The following is a 22,280-nucleotide window of genomic DNA, read 5'->3' as shown; positions in this document are numbered from 1 at the left end:
CCTCCCCCAACAGATTAACACCTCTCAGCTTCCTGGAACCCTGTGAGTGTTCTAAATAGTTTATCATTTTTAGCAACCATTTTTATTGCTTTAATGCATCAAAAATAGTATATTAAAGAAAACGGACCATCAGAAAATGTGCAATTATTTCTGTTAGGTTTTTATGTTTAAAATGTAGACTAGCATGCTTAGAAGCAAACATTGAGAGGTAGGAAACAGGTGGATGTCTGTAAGAAAAAAGAAAATTTTCTTAACAAATGTTAATGACTGTTTTTCGACGAGTCTGCATAAACAAGGCGTATGTAGATAAACTCTGAATTATCTTTTTTTTTTTTATAGGTATTTAGTGAGCATTCACAAGGAGCTGTGTTTCTGCATGAATTTCCTCTAATAAGAAGAGAAAGTCATCAGGATGAATTTCTAGCTGACCTGATGGAAACTCATAAGATTGAAGATCCGGTAGGATGTTTTTTTTTTTATAGTAATGTATATATGTTTTAAAACAAACCCAGTATTGCCCATCTGGTCAATTTAGGCTTGTTCTGTTACCTTACAGTATGTTTCATGAAGTAAAAAGGCACCAGCTACAGCATAGAATAGTAAATATGAAGGGCTCACTACATTATTTCAGGGCTCTTCAGTGTTCTTCTTGGTATTATGGTGCGTTCTCTATGTCTGTTATATATCATAATGTATTTCAGAATTTGTACAGGACTTTGGCTAGAAACCTACTTTTCCAGCTGCTATCAGTGATATAATGGTGTAAATTGAAAGCCTACTGTACTTAATCAATACAGAGGTCAATAAGCTGTCAAATTCCAAGCTACTACCCTGTGGATTTAGGGTTATGTCTGTTATATAATATTTTCTTTGTGGTTATGGACACCATCTTAGAACTGGTGCTGAAACGTTTCTTGCTGTTTTGTTTTAAGATCTGTTTACCAGTTAAGTTAAAGGAGAACTATGGAATTTGTGTGTCCTCAGACAATTCCTATAATATTTATTTCATTCATTTGTGAATTGCTTCCCTAGTACAACTATAGAGGAACATTTAGATCATATATTTAATGCCAAAAATCTGTCATATAGTTTACTCGAAACATGATGAATTGCATTGAAGTTTAAGAAAACATATAACAGATTGTTGGATATATTCTGGCTTTATTTGCATTTTTGTCTATTATGTAACATGGTGAATAAATATACTAGGCTTGGTTTATGTTGCATGCTGTTATGTGACTATAGGGGTTTTCAGGGGCTGTAATATTTATGGCTTAGCATTGGCCATTAATATTTGATCAGTGGGGGTCTGATTTCTAAGGCCCCTTACAGTTATGAGAAGTAAGAGGCCCAACCAATCACACTTTGATGTCCTAGTCTAAGGGAAGGCCATCACTGTTGTTGACCTGCCAACCCTCTTTAAAGGGAACCACCACTTTTAATGATACCTGAACAAGTCACTGGGGAAGTTCACAATATCTTCTGCCTGCTTTGATTGATGTATCTCTACTTATTTTGAACTAGGCTTATGGTTCAGGTAGAATAAAGTAATAACAGGGTTACATACTAGGATTCTATGGTTTGTTGAACTTTTTGAAACAAGGGCACATTTCAGAGTTCTTCCTTATAATTCACTTTGCAATATTGATTCTTTTCTTGTATCAGTGTTTAGTAACAGTTTATAAAGTGGCAGTTTTTTTTATTTTGTAAAACAAATCTGCCTATTATACACAATACAGCAAAACATATGTGAGATGGCAACCTAAAATCATTAAAAGATACGGTCTTTTGGAGAGCTTTCCTTATATTTTAAATTGTAAGCAACATTGTAACAAATTAGGCAAACAATGCAATTACCTCACTAGAATTCATCTCACTAAAATCATTACATCTCACCTATGTGGTTGATTCACTGCTCCATACTGCTCTACAATGTCTTCCATGCTGCTACTGCTGCATCAGTATATGTGTTATAGGGAAATTATGTGTGTGTGTGTGCACAGAATATTAAAGACATCATAGAGGCTTACTTTAACCCACTAGCTCAGGGAAAACAGAAAGTTAGAAGTAAAGCAAGAAAAGGGAAAACTGTTGTGCTGGTGACATATGAAAAGTTAGGGCCTGTTCTCAATACGAATTCAGCGTGGAGATTCTGCTGGGAAACTCCATCCGCATACTCTGCGACGAATCGGTCCTGCTATGAGAGGGCTAGGCGGAATCTCTGCGCCGAATCCGTAGTGTGAACGAGCCCTTACGGCATTGCTTTAAGATTGAAGTATATCCAGCATATTATACAGTACCTTACAGCCTCTTTCATTCCAATTTATGTAAAAAAAAATATACAAAAAGGTGAATACACCTAAATACCCTTATCAACTGCCACTCACAAGGTGGCTGAATTCATGATATCTTGAAACATGGCAATGTGGTAGTGACTAAATATTCCAGACTACAGTGCACTGTCAGTGATACTGCAGGATAACAAACAGTAACATTGGTTATGCAGAATGTACAATATTGAAAGCTATGTGTATAACAAATGGACATACTTTCTACAAAGTATCTGCTGCTTGACCATAATTAATTACGTGCTGCTAGAGTCACTAAGTGGTATGTCTGCAGGTGCCAGGAGGCAGTCGGTGTGTCACAGACTTAACTTTCCTGCTGTCTAGGAATTTGTTTCATGCAAATTTGATATGGATTACACAATCTGACAAGTGAAGACATTCCATGTAATACTCAGAAGCTTTTTCCAAAGTGTGCAAGCGTCTCACTCTCCCGCATCCTGCGTAACTCTCTGTCTGTGAAGAGTGACAGTGAAAAATTCTTTGGGATTTTGGCTGCTCACTGGCGTGTGCTCACTTGAAATAGCTGTCTGCTTTGTAAGGAATGCAACCTACAGCCATTCTTGGCTCCGCTTTAGAAGTAAGTCTGCAAGTCAGTCAGATGTTACTAGATGGATAACAAGACATTTTTAGAAACCAGGTTTTTATTCTTGAATATATTGAGTAAATTGTAATTTAATCAATTTAAATTATGGCTTCAGCTGTGGTCATGAAATTGATTGAAGCTATACGTATAAACCAGACCTTCAATCTAGTGGAATGAAATGCCTTTATTTTTTATTTGGTGTTAATTTTAGTAAACAAAGACCTTTTTGTTACTTTTGACACCTTTTTTATGGGTGTGATGACAGGTTTCTGTTAAAGTTTTCTGTTAGTTTAAACTGTATGGATCTCCTTAAAGGTAATCAGGAAATTAGAGCTTTCTAAACTATGTATAGTGGCAAATAGGGTGGGTCGTCGTGAGAAAATGTTACTTTATAGAAAATGAATGCAACAGACCAACATAAAAAGGTACCATCATTGTCATTGTAACATTCTATATTAGACACAAACTAGGTTAGAATGCTGTAACCTGCTGATATACTTAAGGTCCATCAAGCTGGACCACTGATGAGGCAAATGAGCATTCTTAGGAATGTATGATCCTGATAATTGGTCCGTGTAAAAAAGCCAGCGACGAATTTAAGCTAATGTGTGTTCATCCGCTGATTACATCTGGGAATGAGGCAATAGCTGTTTTGACAATAGGGCATGCATATTACTTATTTCTAGATTTAGAACTAATCTCTACATAACACCAGGTTACTAAACACTAAGCTGGTTTCACATATTACAGACACATTTTTTGCCCATAGTATGGTCACAGAACCTGGCCGTACCGCACTTCTGATTACTTGATGTCAGTGCTGTCCGTCTAGGCCATGAGAAGCCTATAGTCCCTGTTCTAAAAGAATATAGCCTGTGCGCTATTAGTACATGTTCTGGCATACACAGTAGATACATGCCAGTACATTTTAGTTAAAAAACAGAAAATAAAATTCACAAGATATATGGTATTTCATATTTATAAAAACTAGTACAACATTCATTACTACATCGGAGTCACGTGACCTCTTATCAGACACCATCTTGACTTTCAGATTGCAGGGGGGAGCTCAAAAACAGCTGTATGAAGGGCAGAGTAAGCTGCAGGTGTCTGGGGTATGAAAAAAAGAGATACGAGAGAGTGGCACTGTGCCCAGAAAAACACACCTCTTTTACCTGTCTGGCCCACCCTTGTATCCTACTGGCATTACTGCACCTCCTTCTCTACCTCTCAGATCTCGCTGATGTCTGATGGTTTTTTTTTTATTTGGGGGGGTAGTCTTATACGGTGAGTATATCCCAAACTCTATATTTTAACTGGAAAAATTGGGAGTCATATTATACGCCCAGTGGTCTTATATGCGGGGAAATACGGTAGATAAAATGTAGCAGTGCTACATTTTAATAAATCAGTCACAAGATATTGGAAGAAAATATACACCAATCCTCATTAGAAGAGTCACACACATTAGACTCCTCAGTAAATGTCCCTCTATTCACATATAGTAAAAAAGAAAAAAAAAATACGGTTGTAATTTTAAGTTAAAATAAAACAAAAAATGTGAACAGATGACAGAAAATGGCTGTATTTTACAAATAAAAAAGGAGCATGTTCATTATTTGGATGGTTGAAATCAATAAGGATGTCATTCTATAGTGTGTGCACTGCTGGACAATTTGCCATTGAGCGCATTATCACCTTGAAAATACAGCTATATTTTTACCTCCAAATGATGCCCTTATTTTACGGTGTATGAATATAGCCTGATTGTCATTAAACCATAATCCATAATCCACCCATACATACTTCAGACTCTTTTAATTTACCATTGTTATGTATATCATCTGTTTTCTATTGCATTCTTCTGTTATTTATTTTGTTTTTTCTTGCATTCATTTTTTCCCTCTGGAATAATGGAGTTTTGCTGATATTTCACAAGCCAATAAAGTCTTTGAATATGTTTGAGACCTGTGAGCGTTATGTTTTAAGTTAAAAGGTTTTCATGTTTACATCTGACTGTGCCTGTTGCTGCCATAAGCAAACATGCTTGATGGCAAATTGTATTTTTCTATAAGCTTCTCTTATAATTCCTTTGAAACGTACTGATTATATATTAATGTTAATAATAGTATTTATTTCTTTAGTGCCAACAAATTCTGCAGCACTTTACAATTCTGAGGTTACACACATACACATATATATATAGTGTACATAATAGTGAATAAGCCAGCCACCAGCCAATCTGTTTGTGTAGATGCATAGTTCATAAGGCATAGGGGAATACTACTGGCTGAAAGTTAACAGGGTTAACAGTTAGCAGGGTTGGGAAAGTCATTTAGGGACTGTTAAAAGGCTGCCTAAAGAGTTATACCCCTGCCTAAGAGCCTTTAAGGCACCCTTAAAACTCTGAGTATTAAAATTTTGTCCTCCACTAAAATCCAATTTCTGGTGCCTTCTAGAAGCCTAAAATATTTAATATCTAAATTCAATACATTTAGGCTATGTTCACACAACGTACGAGACCGGCCGTTTCGTGACCCCGGGTCACGGAATGGCCAGTCTCTGCCCGGATCATCCCGGCCGGTACTTAAGTACCGGCCGGATGACATTTCCGGCCGCAGAGCTCTGAAAACCACTCGCTTCACTGTGTGAAATGACAGGGTTTCCTATGGCCGCAATTCATTGAACTGCGGCCGCAGAAAACTGACATGTCAGTTATTTGTGGCCCTGCACGGGATCCCGGTCGGAGCGTGTACGATGTGTATACGCTCCGGACGGAATCCCATTGAAAATAAGGGATTGTTCCACCCCGCTAAAAGTACGGCCGTTGTTGCCGATGGCAACAACGGCCGTACTTTTACGTAGTGTGAACATAGCCTTAACCTGTAAAACTTTCTAAACTAAATACAAAGCAACAAGGGAGCTGGGGCTGGAAAGTTGGCTAATTTCCATGGCTGTGAAGAACCATACCCTAACCTACTTTACAACCCTTCTCTTGAAAGAACTAGCTCCACCTATACCTCCCTTCCTGCAAGCTTAGGAACGGGACATTTGCAGACATCTTGAAGACACAGAATTCTGTGCTACAGAATTGACACTGTTGCATTAAAATTCATGAAAATCATTGCAGATTGATTACATGGTGGTAAAAAACACCTGATTGGCTCTTTCATTTGGGTCTTTCCTCCACCAATAAGTACTGGAGATGTGAACAATCTATAGGCACTCTCTCCTATATATGGTGGGAGTGATCTATTCTTGCTCTTTTTTGTATGAGGTTGAATCCCTCGCAAATGCAATCTGTGACACACAAAAACTTAGGGCTCTATTCCACCGGACGATTATCGTTCAGATTATCGTTAAATCGTTCGGTTGAAATGCAGTTAACGATTAACGACTGAACGAGAAATCGTTGATCGCTTTATAAGACCTGGACCTATTTTTATCATTGCTCGTTCGCAAAACGTTCGCAAATCGTTCGCATTGAATAAGACATCGTTTGGTCGTTTGCAATAGATAGGAACGCAATAGCGAATAAATAGCGAAGAAAAACGATCGCAATTACGATCATAAGTAACGATTATCATTCCATGGAAATGAGTGAACGTTTTCAGGTCTTTCGCAATAGCGGTCGTTTGAGATTGTTAATCGTTAACGATTATGCAAACGATAATCATCCAGTGGAATAGGGCCCTTACTTAAAATCATAGTGCTAGCACAACCTATGAGACTCTATAGACCAACAAAAAATTCCCTCTTTACACATTTATTAATGGCCACCAATCTTTTAGTACCAAAACTGTGGCTGCAATCACTCCCACCTTCGCGTCAACCATGGATAGCCAAAATAAATGAGATATGTTGCTTGAACTTATGAATTGGGCTAAAAACTCTCATCCCTCTTTTGCTTCCCTATGAAAACCCTGCTTAACGTTCAATATATGTCATGCTACCAAGCAAGTCCGTAAGATACTGTTATTGTTACAAGTTTTCCTGTGTCGAACATAACCCTCAACTATTTACAAAAGGGCCATAAGCCCAAAACTCATCAGAGCTAATTCCCACTAGTAAAATATAACTTTTATTGGCTCATGTTAAAAGTAAAAAATATTAGTGCGATTTAAAATATACACACTCCTAATGCATAAATAACATCTCATCCCAGTAAGGGGATAGTACCAAAATGGCTTAGTAGCTGCAGACTTTTTAGTAGTTTATGGACAAAAAAGTGCTATTTAAAATACACAGCGCATAACCACTCTCTATGCGCTGTGTATTTTAAATAGCACTTCTTTGTCCATAAACTACTGAAAAGAAAAATATTGAATCTATTGGCTGCTAGTCTGCAGCTACTAAGCCATTGGGGTACTATCCCCTTACTGGGATGAGATGTTATTTGGGCATTAGGAGTGCGTATATATTAAATCGCACTAATGTTTTTTACTTTTAACATGAGACAATAAAAGTTATATTTTACTAGTGGGAATTAGCTCTGATGAGTTTTGGGCTTATGGCCCTTTTGTAAATAGTTGTGATATATCCATCAGAGCATATTCCTTTCAGGCATATTTAGGGTTGTTTTCTGAAACATAACCCTCCCCTCACTTCTCATCTTCTTTGTCCTCTTTTGTCTTATAATTATACTGTAGTTTAACTGTTCATAACAATGGAATGTAAGATGCTGTGAAAATACCAATGTATTGCCTCATTGTATAATTCAATTTTTGTACTTCCCCCATATGTCTACAGTTACTGTACTTATGTTTTTGAAAATAGTTTCAATAAAAACAAGATTTGAAAGGAAAAAAAGAAAAAAAAAACACCCATCAATTCCCCCCCCGAATACTTTCCTTTATGGCCTGTTCCCGGTTTATAGTCTGGTCCTGGCTTTGGCTTCACAAATCTGTCAGATAAATCTCTCTGTGTAAAGGCACTCTAAGTGTTAGGCATTCCATTTCAGAGAACTAAAATGGAATGCCTAACACTTAGGGTGCCTTTACACCCTAAGTGTAAAGGCACCCTAAGCAAAGTCTTGGAGATGGGAATGAGAAGAACATAGAGACCTTGAGAATGGTGGATACCATTGGTGTAGCTACCATAGAGGCAGGGTAGACTTCTGCTATGGGGCCCAGGGATGCACAGGGAAGATAAGAGTCTCCTGTGTCCTTCTGTTTAACCCCTTATGTACTGCTTCATGTAACTGACTCATTGTTCACTAACATGTTGTAACATAAAAAAGGGTTAATATGCTGAGTACAAGGAGATCTCTGGTTCACTGCTGTGATAACCCCTGACCTCTGTTCTAGGCTGCTGCAATCAAGTAGGAAAATGTGCCAGGGGCCAGGGATTATCAGTGCACGAGCAGTGAAGCAGAGATCTCATTGTGTTTCTTTTTAACTCTTTTTTTGTGTTGCAGCATGTTAGTGAACTTTCGGTCACTTACAAACAGCAGTATGTAAGGGGTTAAGCAGAAGGTAATCTGCTTCTGCACCTATGTATTTAATGATAAGGGCTCCTAATGGGCCCTAACAGTTTAATACAGTGGACTGACAGAGCAAACAGCCATTGGCTCTCTGCTCTGCCAGTTAGTTTTGTAGCTGCAGGCAGGATTCTACCTCTGGTCACAAGAGATTTTAGTTTTTGGCCACATCACCGAGCCTTTATATATGCACAGTGCTTTTTGTTGTGGGGAGGGAAGGGGGGGGGGTACAGTTTTTTTGCTATGGGGCCCCATGAATCCTAGCTATGCCCCTGGTAGATACATATAAGAGAGGGGCTGTAGGCAGGTGTAGTACTGTAAAGAGCTTTGTTGATGAGTGTAAGAATTATACATACAAGATGCCAGTACTGCAGCATCCTGTATATATATGTGGCATCCCACCCCAGTTACTGACTGGCTGAGTGTCCAGTTAATCAGCCTGGCAAGTGAGGGGACGCCCAGCCCCCTGCAGTGGTTAAGCGAATAGTGCGGACAGCCGCCTGACTTTTCCCTTCGCCACCACAGAGGGCCGGTGCCTGGCGCCCCAAGACCTGCTTTGTTTTATTTATATAATGGGAAAGGGGAGTGATTTTATCTTTCATGGGGGGGGGGGATTTGGGGTATTTATGAAAACATTTAAACTTTTTATTTTATTTTACACATTTAAAGTCCCCCTGGGGGACTTTCACCTGCAAGCATTAGGCTGGGTTCACACACAGTATATTTCAGGCAGTATTTGGTCCTCATGTCAGGTCCTCATAGCAACCAAAACACGATTATGGATTAAAAACTCAGAAAGGCTCTGTTCACACAATGTTGAAATTGAGTGGATGGCCGCCATATAACGGTAAATAACTGCCATTATTTCAATACAACAGCCGTTGTTTTAAGATAACAGCAGAGTCTGTTCACAGTGATGGCAGCGGCCATCTAGGAACAGATGGCCGCCCAGTGAGGGGAGGGTCAGTGACCAGGTCACTAGGGTTAATTCTGGGGACAGGGGGGGGGGACATGTTTTCATCTCCTCTCACTGTGGATTCACTGTGAGAAGAGATGAAAGCGTTCAGCTGCGCTGGCAATGCCCGTTACCGTTGGCCGCCGTTATACTGGTAATAACGGCGATCGCCGGTGAGGGGACTGGCCGGGACTGACCCCACATTCTACCCCAACCCCTCAGCTACCTCCGATAGCTGAGAGGAGGGGGCTGCGGGCATTACCGGCGCCGCTGCACTATTCTGCGCCATCGCTATAAAGAGCTGATGGCAGCAGAATAGAGCCCATTAGTGATCGCCGTAAAAATCGGTATCGGCGGTCACTAATAACATAATACATGTATTATCTGGGTCGGTACGGTTACGGGGATACCACATTTGTGTAGGTTTTTTTTCATTATTACCGCTTTGGCGCAATAGAAACTATCTTCCTAGCAAAAACCCACAAAAACTGTCGCCGCATTGCAAGATCCATAGTGTTCTTATCTTTTATGCCCAAAGGTTTCTATTAATACCATGTCTTATATGTATATGACTTTTTGATTTCATTTAAAATGTATTTTCTAAAGCAGATTGATAAAATACTGCTATTCTGGTACTGTTTTCTTTATTTTACAGCGTGTGTTGTGCGGTGTAATTATTGATATAGTTTTATAGATTGGGTCGTTATGGACGTAACAATACCAAATATGTATATGATTTGTGTTTTTGATCACTTTTATGTCACGTTTTATTGTGTATGGGGAATGTAATGCATCTTTATTATTGGGGGGGGGCTGGGGGGGGACTGTGTTGTGTTTGGTGCACACTTTTTAAACTTTTTTTTACTTTTACACTAGTGTACATTACTGTACACTAGTGTTAAATACTTAGATCACTGATACAATACATTGCAGTACCTGATGTACAGCAATGTATTGTATCATGCCTCATGCTGACAGGCAATAGCCTCGGCCACCCCTGTCAGAATGAGGCATCTCCATGGTGACCCCGGGGACCTTCATTAGGACCCCGGGATCACCATGGAGACATCGGAGGACCGGACAGCGCTGCGGGACATCGCCATCACATAAGTGACCCACGGCACCAACCGGGATCCACCGGGACCCGTTAGATGCCGCTGTCATGGTTTGACAGCGGCATTTAATGGGTTAAACTGCTCGGAGCAGAGAATCCTCCACTCTGGGCAGTTACAGGAGGGTGTCAGCGGTCACACTGACCGCTGATCACCAGCTCTGCTGCCGTCGTGGGGCGGTAATTTATTCCGATGCGCCCGCCGTTAAAAGGCGTACTCATCGGAATAAAGCCCATTAGTGGCCGCCGTGAATATGCGTGCGGCGGTCACTAAGGGGTTAAATGGCTTTACCTCATAATACATAAGAATCCTCAGAATAGGCTATGTCTGAATTGGTTCTGGGTACAGCACATATACAATGAATGTAGCCTGAAACCATGTGTTGTTCTTTGTGTAGTTTTGAAATGAGGTGAATGAAGGGAGTTAAAATGACTCTGTAACCACAATCTGCCTCCTCCTAACCGCTTGAACCTTCTTATAGCTGCTTCTAATCCAAGATATGTCCTGTGACCCATTCGGCAGGTTATGCAGTTATTGTCTTAAAAACTACTTTTAAACTTGCAGCCCTGTGTCAAATTGGGATGGCCTAGAGTGTCTGTGCTTTAGGCTTGCACCGCCTCTCCGTCCTTCCTCCCCATTCCTAATGGTAAAGAGGGTGGGGAGGAGGGAGGAGTCTAGTGCACAGACACTCTAGACCACACCAATTTGACACAGGCCTGCAAGTTTAAAAGTTGTTTTTTAGTACAGTAACTGCATCACCTGCCGAATGGACCAGGACTGCATAGGGCTTCTGTGCAACAAATGTGCCCCCCACCCCCAAAAAAGCAAACCATGCCACCACATTCCTGGCTGACCCCCATCCCCACACAATACCCATGCTGGCTGCCCCACCCCCCACACAATACCCATGCTGGCTGCCCCCCATCCCCACACAATACCCATCCTGGCTTCCCCCCATCCCCACACAATACCCCTCATGGCTGAACCCTATACCCACAAACAATAACCCACCCGGCCCCCAGTGGTCTTCCAGGTCAACAGGATGGGTGATGCCGTGATCACCAATGTTCGACTGCCACGTGACGTCACTGGTGTGCGCCTCCCGAGGCAGGGCTGGAGCATGGGCCCACTGCCGCCGGCCCTAGCCCGCATATCAACTAGACGAGTGCGGTATGTGGGACGGACCACGGCTGCTGAAATCTCGGCGCTGGAGGGCTGCGGGTGGCAGGACATCTAATGAGGCGCCTGGTACATGGGTGGATGGACAGACAATACATATACCTATATGGCGGGGCCCGGGGCAGTGGAGGGGCCCGCTAAGCTGAGGCTTAGAGTCTGAGCCTAAAGGGCCCTTCTGTTGGCCTGGGCCCCTGTGCAGCTGAACCTGCTGCACAAGTGATATGTCCACCCCTGGGTTAAAGGGTTTTTAATAGGGATGGTCCGAACCTGACGAGGTTTGGGTTCGTATGAACCCGGACTCTCGGCAATGATTTCCACTGTCTTAAACCTCCGTGCAGAGGGTGGATACAGCGGGAAGACTACCTGGAAAACTGGGATACAGCCTATGGCTGTATCCCGGTTTTCCAGGCAGTCCTCCCGCTGTATCTACCCTCTGCACGGAGGTTTAAGACAGCGGGAATCATTGGCGAGAGTCCGGGTTCAGACGAACCCGAACCTCGGCAGGTTCGGACCATCCCTAGTTTTTAACAGAATGCAACATCAAAACAGACTGACTAAATTTTTTTTTTTATAATTAAAACTTTCTGCCAGAGTTAAATACTGCTAAGAAATATAGTTCACATGCTTATAGTTTTCTGGTCCCCTCCCTTGGAGGAGAGAGCATGTGGATACAATTACATATGTGCAGTCATCAGGGTTAACATACAGGGCACTTACAGCTCCATAGTTTTGAGCAAATTACTCTTGCTTAAGCCTTATATACTGTAGTATCTCTTTTTATCATTAATGTGAATGATAGTGGGAGGAAAACATTACATACTCGCCCAATGTCAATATAATTCACCTTAACGTAAAAGTGACAGATTTCCAATTGAATTTTAATGCTTCATTGTTGTCTTGTTTAAGATTCTACTAAAGAATGAAATAGCACAAATACAGTATATTTAATCCCACAGAGAGGAATTAACAAATACTATAGTTTATATGTCAATATTATTATATTATGACATATAATATATATATTTTGTAAAATAAACAGTTTATTCAAATCCTGACCTGTAAGCTTACTTCTCACAGTGCTAGATAGTTCAGAGGACAGTCCTATGTCCCTACACAGTTGTTGTTGACAGCTGTATGAGCCAGTATCCAAGTTGAAGCACACTGACAACCCTTGTGTATCAGGGGGACAAAAGGCGTTCTGGGCCTATACTGCCGAGATTCGTTTAATTAGAATCAGATCTCTGAGATCTCTGTATAGCTTTCTTCACTCTATATATTATTCATCTGTTGGGAGGGACCTCTCAGTCAAGGCTAATGATTGAAGAGAAGTGTGATGACTAGTTCCCTGTTTTAAACCATGACTTTTCTAAAATGCTGTTGTGTTCGAGAGTAAACCATAACTAGTTGCTATAGCGTAAATCATAGCATTAGGCTTCTGTCAGATTCACTTTATTGGAGTTCAGTGCTGAAAACCTTTGAGCTTAATTTTTTTTTTCTTTCAGTTTAAACTTTTGAATGAGAAGGAGGGTGACAATACCCGTGGGGTCCTCTTTTCAGGGATGGCTGCTCCATGACCGTCTAAGCTAAATAGGACATTGCTGGTCACATTTAGTGTCAAATTTATTTGTGATTCTTTCTTTCTTCATTTTGTAGTTTGCACAGGTTGATCTAGAACTTTTGATATACAGTTCACTTTTGTTTGATACTGCTGCTATTTATGGGGGTTGACCACTAGGGGTTTGTTATTATACCATTACCCATCATTTGTACTAATGCATGATGGCACATCTCTTTTTACGTTTACATTATCGTTTTCTTGCCTCTTGCTTTGCCCCTTTGATTGTTTTGATATTGATTTAATTCATATTATATACTGCTGAGCTGGTCATGGTAGCAATATTATGTACATGTTGCCCCCTGTAGGTTATACACCCAGTGATATTTGTGTATGTGGGTAAACCATGAATCTCCTTATGTTCCTGATTGGAACTTTTAGATGTTTTTAATCATGTCTTTTGGTGTTCCCATGTGATTTTCAATAAAACATTATATTTGTTACATAATTTTTGTGGAGTGCACTCATATGATGTGTCTAGTCTTTTTTTTTTTCTGGTTAGTACGAAGTGACAGTGGCAGCATTCAGCAGGGGACCTGAGGATACTGCAAGAGGACCCTGGAAGAGCAAGGGCAATAATAAAAATGAATGTTGTGAATGTTGTTAGCATTGTTCGGGGGAGAAACCATGCCTGCATGGGATGTTATTAATGGTGCAGTGACATCAGGCAGGTATTTGACATTGCCCGTGGGCAAGGTGTACTTCCGAGGCAGCCAAAGGGAAGAAGTAGAGTGCTGGGGAGGAGAACAAGTAGAACCTTTTCTACTTTCTGGGTAATCCCTCTAAAGCAGAAGTCCAGCTGAAATTTTATTGTATTGCCCCCCCCAAATGTTATACAAATCACCTTATGCTTTTATTTGTATAGCGCACACAGATTCCGCAGCACTTTACATAGTCTTTTGCCAATTATTGCTCCCTGTCCCCATTAGGGCTCACAATCTAAATTCACCTATCTGTACGTTTTTGGGTGTGGGAGGAAACCAGAGTACCTAAAGGAAACACACACAAACACAGATTTGAACCCAGGACCCCAGCACTGCAAGGCTACAGTGCTAACCAATGAGCCACCGTGCTGCCCATTATTACATAAAGTGCTTTTCCTTGCACTTACTACTACATCAAGGCTTCACTACATGGATAAAATGGTGATGTCACGACCCAACTCCCAGAGCTGTGCAGGCTGTGGCTGCTGGAGAGGATGATGGCAGGGGGACACTGAGAGACACAGGGCACTTAAGGGACACTGAGCATCCCCCTTCCCCTGGAAATATATATTTATTTATTTTTTTACAAAATGTGCACAGACAACTGTTTTCCATAGAAACAAGAAAGGAAATCCCAGCTCACCAGACCTGTTTCCTCATGTACTCGACCTGATGCATCTGACGTGTTTCAATCGTTTTTGCCATCTGTTGATTACTTCTACTAAACTGTTTCTGAGCAGTTACATTTTACCCTACTTAATTTCCCTTTTGCTATGGCCTCGATAACATGTGATGGGTGACATGAACTGGCGTGTAACAATGTGTTTCCTGACTTTGGCTTGAGATGGGCTCTGGTTTTAACACACTGCTCATCCACACTTGCCATTGAAAATAAATCTAAAAAAGTGATATCATTTTTTTCTGATACAAGGTTGAATTTTAAATTTTGGGAATTGTCATTCAAGCAATTGGCAAAAATACAAACTTAAAAAATAGTGATTGTACCACATGATGGCATCAGAAAAGGGGTTATCAGGTGTAAATAGATATTTTGGTTCCCACTATGCCATATAGATGGCATAAGATGGTGAGAACTTCTCCCCCATGGATAATGGGAATTGTAGTTTTGCATCATCTGGAGGGCTGCAGGTTCCTCTTTCCTGGCCTAAAAGCTGGTGCATGTATTACCAATCCTTACATGAGCAAAATATCAGTATTTTAAGCTTATTTTATGAATTCTATACAATCTAAAGCACAGAATAAAAACGTAAATGCTGATTTCCTTAATTATCTGACAAACCCTATGTAACTGGCAGCCTAACTTTCCAGTTTTCACTGACTTTGCAAAAATGGCATGCCGTTCCAAAGTGACTGAAACCCTCAGGTTGTCCAGATGAAGGCCAAAGGGTCAACTCTATCAGCCACAGCAAGAGAAGTTGGTCATTCCCAGTCAGAGCTTTTAAGAATACTGCATCCTTACAACAAGACAAACTCATTCAAGTCCCCCAAGAAGACAGATGCAAGAGAGCACCGGATAATGCAGAGAATCTCCAAGGGTAAATGTTTAAACACTGCAGCTGGAATCGCTCGCCAGTTCAGCACTGAACAGTCTTGATATTTAAGAACATTTGGACTGAAAGTCCACTCTGAAGGCTAGACTCACCTCTGCTTGGAGCATGTTGTGTGGACAGAAAAGAAGGGCTCCAGAGGTTATTTTATTGATGAAAGCAAGTTTAATTTACTGTATTTGGGCCTAATGGGAAACGTTATGTTCTGTGACAACTTGGGGAAAGACTGAACCCAAAGTGTGTAAATAAGTCATTGAACGGTGAAGTAAGAAGTGTAATGATTTGGGGAATGTATTCTGAAGCAGGAGTTGGACCTCTAATACAGCTACATGGCTTTATGAGTGGCTTGCAAGTGTGAATGCAAGTGTGTTACAGAACCTTCTTCAATAACATGTGATTTCTTCCTTGCGTTCATCACTCAATCAGCTAGCATTGTTCATGGAGAACAATGCCTGTCACACAGCAAAATGGGTAAAGCAGTTCATTAAACTGAAAACACTGAAAAAATATAATGGCCAGCCCAGAGTCCTGATCAAAACCCAAAAGAAAATCTCTGGAAAACCATTGGTGAGTTATGGCCAGAAACCAACAACAGTCACAGAACTGTGGACGAGACTGGAAGAAGAGTGGCCCAAAATCACACCAGAGCAGTGTGAGAGACCAGTCATGTCCTGTGGCCAGTGTATGTGCAAATGTTTTACTGTGAAACAATTGATATAATATAGATTTAGTGCATACCAACTGTAGTGTGGCACGGTGACATAAAGATTTAAAAAAAAAAGGTGTGGTAAGGCTGGTATAGCGAGGACTAGGATGATAAAGTGAGTGGTGATGCATACAGTCCTGCATGCATTATTGCTCACTAAGTGTAGTCTATATTTCTCAGGCTGGGTCTGAGATAAGTGTCCCCCCCCCCTGTACCAGTCTGTTATTAAAGGTCCCCAAACTTTTTCAATAACTGATGGCTGAACAATTGTCTTTGAGTAAGTTATATCTCCTGCCCGTCCTCCCTATACACAGTAAGGAAAATAAGTTTGGTGGTCATGACATCTATAGAGCCTCCTAGGATGATACTGTCACACATGTATTTATCAGCATTACAATTTCTTGATTTATAATAAATAGTATACAAATTTTGAACTCTGTTTGTACATTGAGATGACTACTGAGCAGTATTTGCACCACCATGAACCATGAAAATAAAAAAAGGCTTTACATTATTTTGTAAGAGAGGTGACACCTGTAACAAAATACACAACTCTGCAATAGTGTTTTATCTTTGTTATAAGTACTGCTTTCTCAGTGTTTTATAGCTATTTGTAAAATGAGAAATGGAACAAACTATATTAAAAGCAGTGAGGTCATAGATTGCCATGAGGTTACATCATATATCATGGTACTTTAAGCCCACTGCTTTGTAGGGCTTGCTGTGCAGAGCATTGAAGGATATTCCCACTGTCAATAATATTGGCTTTAATAATGGGCTGGGTCTTCTACATTACTGCAGTAATTCAAAGGGTACTGTTGAATGCAAGGTCACACAACACACGTAAAGGTTGTAGTTTTGTATGCAATCATTTCCCCTGGATATTATAAAGCACAATTTCATAACTATTCCGTAGCCCTTCTGTCACCAGAAGCAGCTTTGGTTTCCTCCTTCCTTTGTCCCCACACCTTTATTTCCATATGTCTCACTGGCAGCAAAGATGAAAAATGTTCCACTAAAATAGTATCCATATCTGCGTCTTTCTCTGCAGGACAGAAAGAATTAGGCATTCCTCTCTTGGCTGCTATACATCACATCAACCCCAGGGAAACTGCAACACATTATATTTCACTTAGATGTTTCGAAAAGATTACCAAAATTTCAAAGGCTACAGATGGTCCTATGTCAAAGCCAGTAGAGGATGATGGCATTTGCTTACAATGAAAATCTACATTGTTTTGTTTGCTTCTCTGAATTGTTCAACACAAAAAAGCTAAAATGTATAAAAATATTATTGAAATGGTACCTCCCCTTCATGGACAATAGACATGTGACCCCAGAGTGCAGTACATAACAGGGGAGCAAGTTTTCTGTGGATCAGTTTCATCATGCAACTTCATTAGAAAGGGAAAACCGAGTGATCTGCGTAAGTTCAAAGAAGAAATTGACATCTGTGCTGGACTACCCAGGGCCAGGATATCAAATTTTTCAAATTTCAAATATTTTTCTTGTTCAAAGTCAAGAGTTTACCAAAAATGGTGTGGAAATGGTTGCCAATGACATTTATGCTGCTGCCAGAACAGCACACTTGATTTAACCTGACAGGTGACCCAGGAGAGCTGGGGATAGCATGTACTGACAAAATGACAGGACAAGAACCATTTGTCAGCTACACAGCTCACACTACTACCCTCTATCTGTCCCTGATACCTAATTAACCTTCTATAACCCTCCCTAAACCTGCCTTTCACTGCCTCTACCTATCTGTCTCTCTAGCTTGTGTACATGTATGAGTTCAGTTCACTGTACAGGAGCTGACTTGCACACATACTGTATATGTAGTGAAGGGGAAAGTGTGATGTGGGGGGTGCCTTGCAGCTCATTTCCTGGCTGCAAGGGATCATAAATAACCCCCTTTAACCCATGCTCTTGCTGTAATGTAATGTACTATGTGCGGCTGCCATTTTAGATGAACTTTGGGACAAACTTTTAAATAATTTGTTCCATTTCCAAATCAAATATTTCACAAAGTTCTAAACAAATTTCGTTTTGGGAAGTATGGTTCTCTTGGGTCAGGAATGTGCAGTAACCTAGTGTGAACTGGGCCTGTTGTTACTTTTGTGAGACACACCCGCTTGCTTCTAAGCTTCCTGGCAATGCAGGAGTTAAACTAATCACTGCTAGAATTGATTATACAGCTGAGTAAGTCTGTTCGATTGACTGGTTTCTCTACCTGTCTGGAACCTGGAAGATCAGAGCACTGATCCAATGGGGATCTAGACCGGGCTCTTGGTCAGCATAAAAGAAAGCTCAGCCAGTCTCTTATTGCTGGCTATTAGGTTTCATACCCAGCTCCCCCTGTCTATTCCTGTCCTAACTCCCTTTGCTTGCTTGTTACCTGACCTCTTGCTTGACTTTTTGACTATCCAATTGTTACCTGATTTTGTACTGCGCTGCCCATTTGGTTCTGACCTTGCTTGACTATCCGATATTGTGTTTGTTTGTCTGTCTTGTTCTGTGTGCACGTATCTAGTACAGGGAACGTCTTCATGGTTGTCCATGGCCGCTTAGGGCCATTTAAGGCTAGTAGGTAGGGACTTGTCCCTACCTCCTCGTCCCTGACATCTTGTCTCTAGTTTCAAAAATGCAACATGAAATTTACAGGTGCAGACAGAGGTGTTAATATTCTAATGCCAGACCTGTGAATGTGGTAAGCAATTCACAGCAACCAATTACAGCTCAGCTTTTAAATATTCACAAGGTAAAATGAAAGCTGACCTGAGATTGGTTGCTAACAAAGAACATTCCTACTGTAAGACTACTTGATAAATCTCCCCTACATGTCTACAGTAAATAAGAAAGGGATCTGGAGTAGCAAGCTATTTGTCATTCTCAGGGGAATAATGGATAGAGTTTTTGTGGCTAGAACTTTGGGCTTCATCTCAGTGTTTTCTGTCAAATTATTGTATTTCCAGTAGCTTCATATCCTTCACATCTGCTTCACTTAATAGGGGAGGCCAAAACATCATCTTGCAGCTGCATGTACTGTACAGACACTCATACTGAAAAAGGGCAGCCAGGAAGCAAAACAAAGCAATGCTTATATCTAGAACAAGACATCGGAATAGTATTACCTTATGGGACTTTAAAACCTGGTCTATATACAATTCTGTAAATAACAATTTGGACAAATAGAATGACTTTGATTCTCTCTTTGCAATGTAGCTGTATGAAAGATCATGTTAGAGTAAGTAAATAACAACAACATGCCAACAACAAATCTTCATAGAGTGAATAACAATAAAAGGAAACAGCTGTAAGTAGTTTGCATTCTCTCGGTGCAAGGGAAGGATATTAAAAGTTATGTCTTTTCATATTCAGTCCCACAGACGTGATGATTTATTGTCTAGTTTAAAACAAATGTATCTTTATTTCTGGTAAACAGTTGATCTTTACTTAGTATCTTTGTAAACTATTTAAGAAGACTGTACAAAAAGTTTATTATGCTTCTTTTTTGCTGGCACTCACCAATTCGAGAGTGGGCAACATGGATCAAACCATAAGCTTTTTTTTTTTCCAAAGAACTAATAGCTCTAGAAAAAAAGGCCCATCTAAACACAGTAGTTTACACAATAGTCTAGACAAGGGTGTATGTAGGGCCAGACCATGTGGCTGCTATGAGGAGGGGTTGCATCTTACCCCATTTGCTTCTGGATAGTAAGAACATAAAAACGCCACAATACATGGGTAGTTCTGTGGGTAGTTCCATTTGCAATACTTAGTGTGAATGTGTATCGTTTACATTGTAGGTCAAAATAGTGTTTAACCTCCATTTGGCTATATTGGGACCCGGTTCGCACTAGGTGAGCAATTGTCTGACCTTAATTTGATTAAATGTATTGTGGCATTTTAAGATTTTTTAATAATTATTAATAAAAGTTGATTTTAGTTTGTGGTATGCCTCTGTGATAGTTGTTTTGTTTAAATACGTACTACTCTGCCTTGGTCAGTTTATGTATTATACTGACGCTCTGTGATATGTAAGTAAGAACACATTCAGAATTCCCCTTTCCAAAAAAAATGCCATAATTAGTGTGGTATACATTAGTAGTATAAATAATGCCTAGAAGGGGAAATTGGCTCAGAGGCTTGTTATAGGAACAAGCGAAATATACGTGAAGATCCTTATGTATTACTCAAAAACAAAGCGAAGGATGGCACTCCAATGAATCCAGAGCGATTATTCCGATCAGGGTTTCTGTATGCCCTTAACAGAATAATCACTCTGGATTGATTCTTCCTGTCTGTGGTGAGTGCCGTCTTCTTCTCTGTTTCCGAGAAATATACTCAGATTACTAATATCCTCCAAGATATAAACTGTGCTGTTTGTAGTAAACTTGTAAATAATAATGCAAACAAGTTACTTGTCTTTCTATGCTCATGTTCAGATGTAATAGTCATATCTAAAAGGCTATAAAATTAATAAATCTAAAAATTATTATATACACTGCAGCTTTATAGAAACAATATTGCATATATCTAACACTTTAACTATGCTAACTGTCTGGAAATATTTGTCTGGAGCACAGCAGGACTTGTTTCCTTAAAATGTAATTTTATGTGTACAGCTTTATGACTTCTGTTACTGTTGACAATGTAATATAGCCTAATGTCTATAAAATATCTGGTTCTGCATTACAATGTTGCAGCAAATGATCAGAGATCAGACAGATTAATATAAGTCTCCAACTCTCCTATCTCAGAAGCCATGTGGCCAAAATGTCTGATGACAATTGCCCAATTATGTGAAATCCTTATTTAGAATTTGGTAAATACTCCATACATTATACATCTTCTTTATATGAAGATTTAACAGATTCATTCTTTTTTTTGTCTTCCTTTGCTAGATCTACATTTTCATATCCTTACTGTGTAGCTTCTTCATGCTCATTAGAGGTCTGCTTTGTTTGCAGAATGGCAAAACACAATAATCTCTGAGCTCAGGGAGATCAGCAATAAAACGACTCATTAACGAGTCTCCATTGATACACTGCTCCATTGCCTGAACAAGTACACCATTGATTCTTTTTTTTTTTGCTGATCTTCTTGAGCTCAGTGATTGTTGTGTTTTGCTGACCTACTGCTCATTGCCCCCGTTAGCCAGAATCTTACTCCACACTGATGAGGGGCAATACCCCAAAACAGCTGTCTCTGGATGGAGGCCTGGCTTTGGTATTTCCCTTGTCATGTCGCAAATGCAACAGAGTTAGATTTCAATGTAAAAGGGGCCACCCTGGTATTTCCCTATTTGTGTCCCAATACTCACAACTGAGTGGGACTTACGGGGCTTCATATCAGGGTGATTTGGTGATCTTACTAGGAGGCACACTTGCCAATAGGTTTCCTTCCCAAGAGGGATATCTGGCTATTCACGTGTTTTGAGACTCGTGACTAAGACTTCACGGACCCTTTTTTTTTTTTTTTTAATATTTATTTATACCATTTTCCAATTTTTCCATTACATGCAACATATGTAACAAGAGATCGTACAGCCGTAGATTTTCAATTCACAATTTGTTCAACAACATAACAACAATGTAATAACCCCCTCCCTAACCCAACCTCCCCCTACCCTCCCCATGCTCGCAGAACCAATCCCACATATCCACACCTATGTCTCACATTTTCTTCATCGTGTCATACCACAACCATCGGATACAGGACCACCTGAGGCCCAGCTATCAAGTAGACCCATCTCAAGGAACCGGAAGCTTCAACTTGCCCAAATTTCCCGCTAAATCTGCCTTTAAATACCATTCCGTGAGGCGGAACGGATGAATGACCGAAATTACTTCAGCCGGAGTGAGAAAAGCGCATATAAAAGTTCTCCATTTATTTATGAAGTGTGTCACCTTTTTATCTTTTTGTAGCTCTGTGTCTAGTTGGTCCATTTTAAGGTAATATTTTATTTGCCCCAGTACCTCTGAAATTGTTGGAAGAGAAGGCTGCAACCTTTTATCCAAGAGACAAC

The 22,280-nt window shown here is 40.2% G+C and overlaps 1 protein-coding gene across 1 annotated transcript in view; it reads left to right on the top strand.

Annotated features, from left to right (window-relative positions):
* The first annotated feature begins 403 nt into the window (after positions 1–403).
* The window catches only part of ADAMTSL1 (ADAMTS like 1), a 526,103-nt gene continuing 504,226 nt past the window's right edge, over positions 404–22,280 (top strand). The window contains exon 1 of the mRNA XM_069962058.1: positions 404–459. Within this exon, the coding sequence (XP_069818159.1) occupies positions 433–459 (27 nt within the window). The 5' untranslated portion in view covers positions 404–432. The remainder of the gene's footprint in view (positions 460–22,280) is intronic.

Source organism: Dendropsophus ebraccatus, chromosome 3, assembly GCF_027789765.1.
Source record: "Dendropsophus ebraccatus isolate aDenEbr1 chromosome 3, aDenEbr1.pat, whole genome shotgun sequence".
Classification (NCBI taxonomy): Eukaryota; Metazoa; Chordata; class Amphibia; order Anura; family Hylidae; genus Dendropsophus; species Dendropsophus ebraccatus.
This window is presented reverse-complemented; position numbering and strand designations above follow the sequence as displayed.